Consider the following 488-nt stretch of genomic DNA (forward strand, 5'->3'; position numbering starts at 1 on the left):
TCCTTCCAACCCAACCCATTCCATGTTCTGCAAAGCCAAGCCATTAATCCCCTGTGGATTCTCCCCAGCAATCCTCGCTTCTGGAGAGCTGTCCTGGGTACACACAACCTGTACAAACTGGGCCCCGACGCAGTCAAGAGGAAGATCAAGAAGATCATTGTGCACCCCAAGTTCAGGAGGGAAACCTTCGAGAACGACCTGGCAATGTTCGAGCTGCGCTCGGCCGTGCGATCCAGTCACTACATCCAGCCCATCTGTCTGCCCTCGGCACAGCTGGCAGAGCACCTGGAGAACAGCTCCATCTGCTCCATCACCGGCTGGGGACGCACGGCCGAGAAAGGTGACACTCCACCTGGGCTCCAGCCCTGCAGCTCTCTGCATCTTGTACAGCCTTTCAAAGGCAAAAGGGGATCCAACTGACTGGGAGCAGGTTTGGATTAAGTTGTTAGGGAGAAATTCCTCCCTGGGAGGCTGTTAAGGAATGGATT

The 488-nt window shown here is 55.3% G+C and overlaps 1 protein-coding gene across 1 annotated transcript; it reads left to right on the forward strand.

Annotated features, from left to right (window-relative positions):
• Nucleotides 1–68: 68 nt before the first annotated feature.
• On the forward strand, nt 69–420 carry LOC103810365 (transmembrane protease serine 12-like; the record flags this gene model as incomplete). Its single annotated transcript, XM_009083262.1, has 1 exon — nt 69–420. A coding segment is annotated over one exon (352 nt), but the record flags the coding sequence as incomplete, so codon positions are not given.
• Between the last annotated feature and the right edge of the window lie 68 nt (nt 421–488).

The sequence above is a fragment of the Acanthisitta chloris genome, unplaced genomic scaffold (genome assembly GCF_000695815.1).
Source record: "Acanthisitta chloris isolate BGI_N310 unplaced genomic scaffold, ASM69581v1 C16226722, whole genome shotgun sequence".
Taxonomy (NCBI): Eukaryota; Metazoa; Chordata; class Aves; order Passeriformes; family Acanthisittidae; genus Acanthisitta; species Acanthisitta chloris.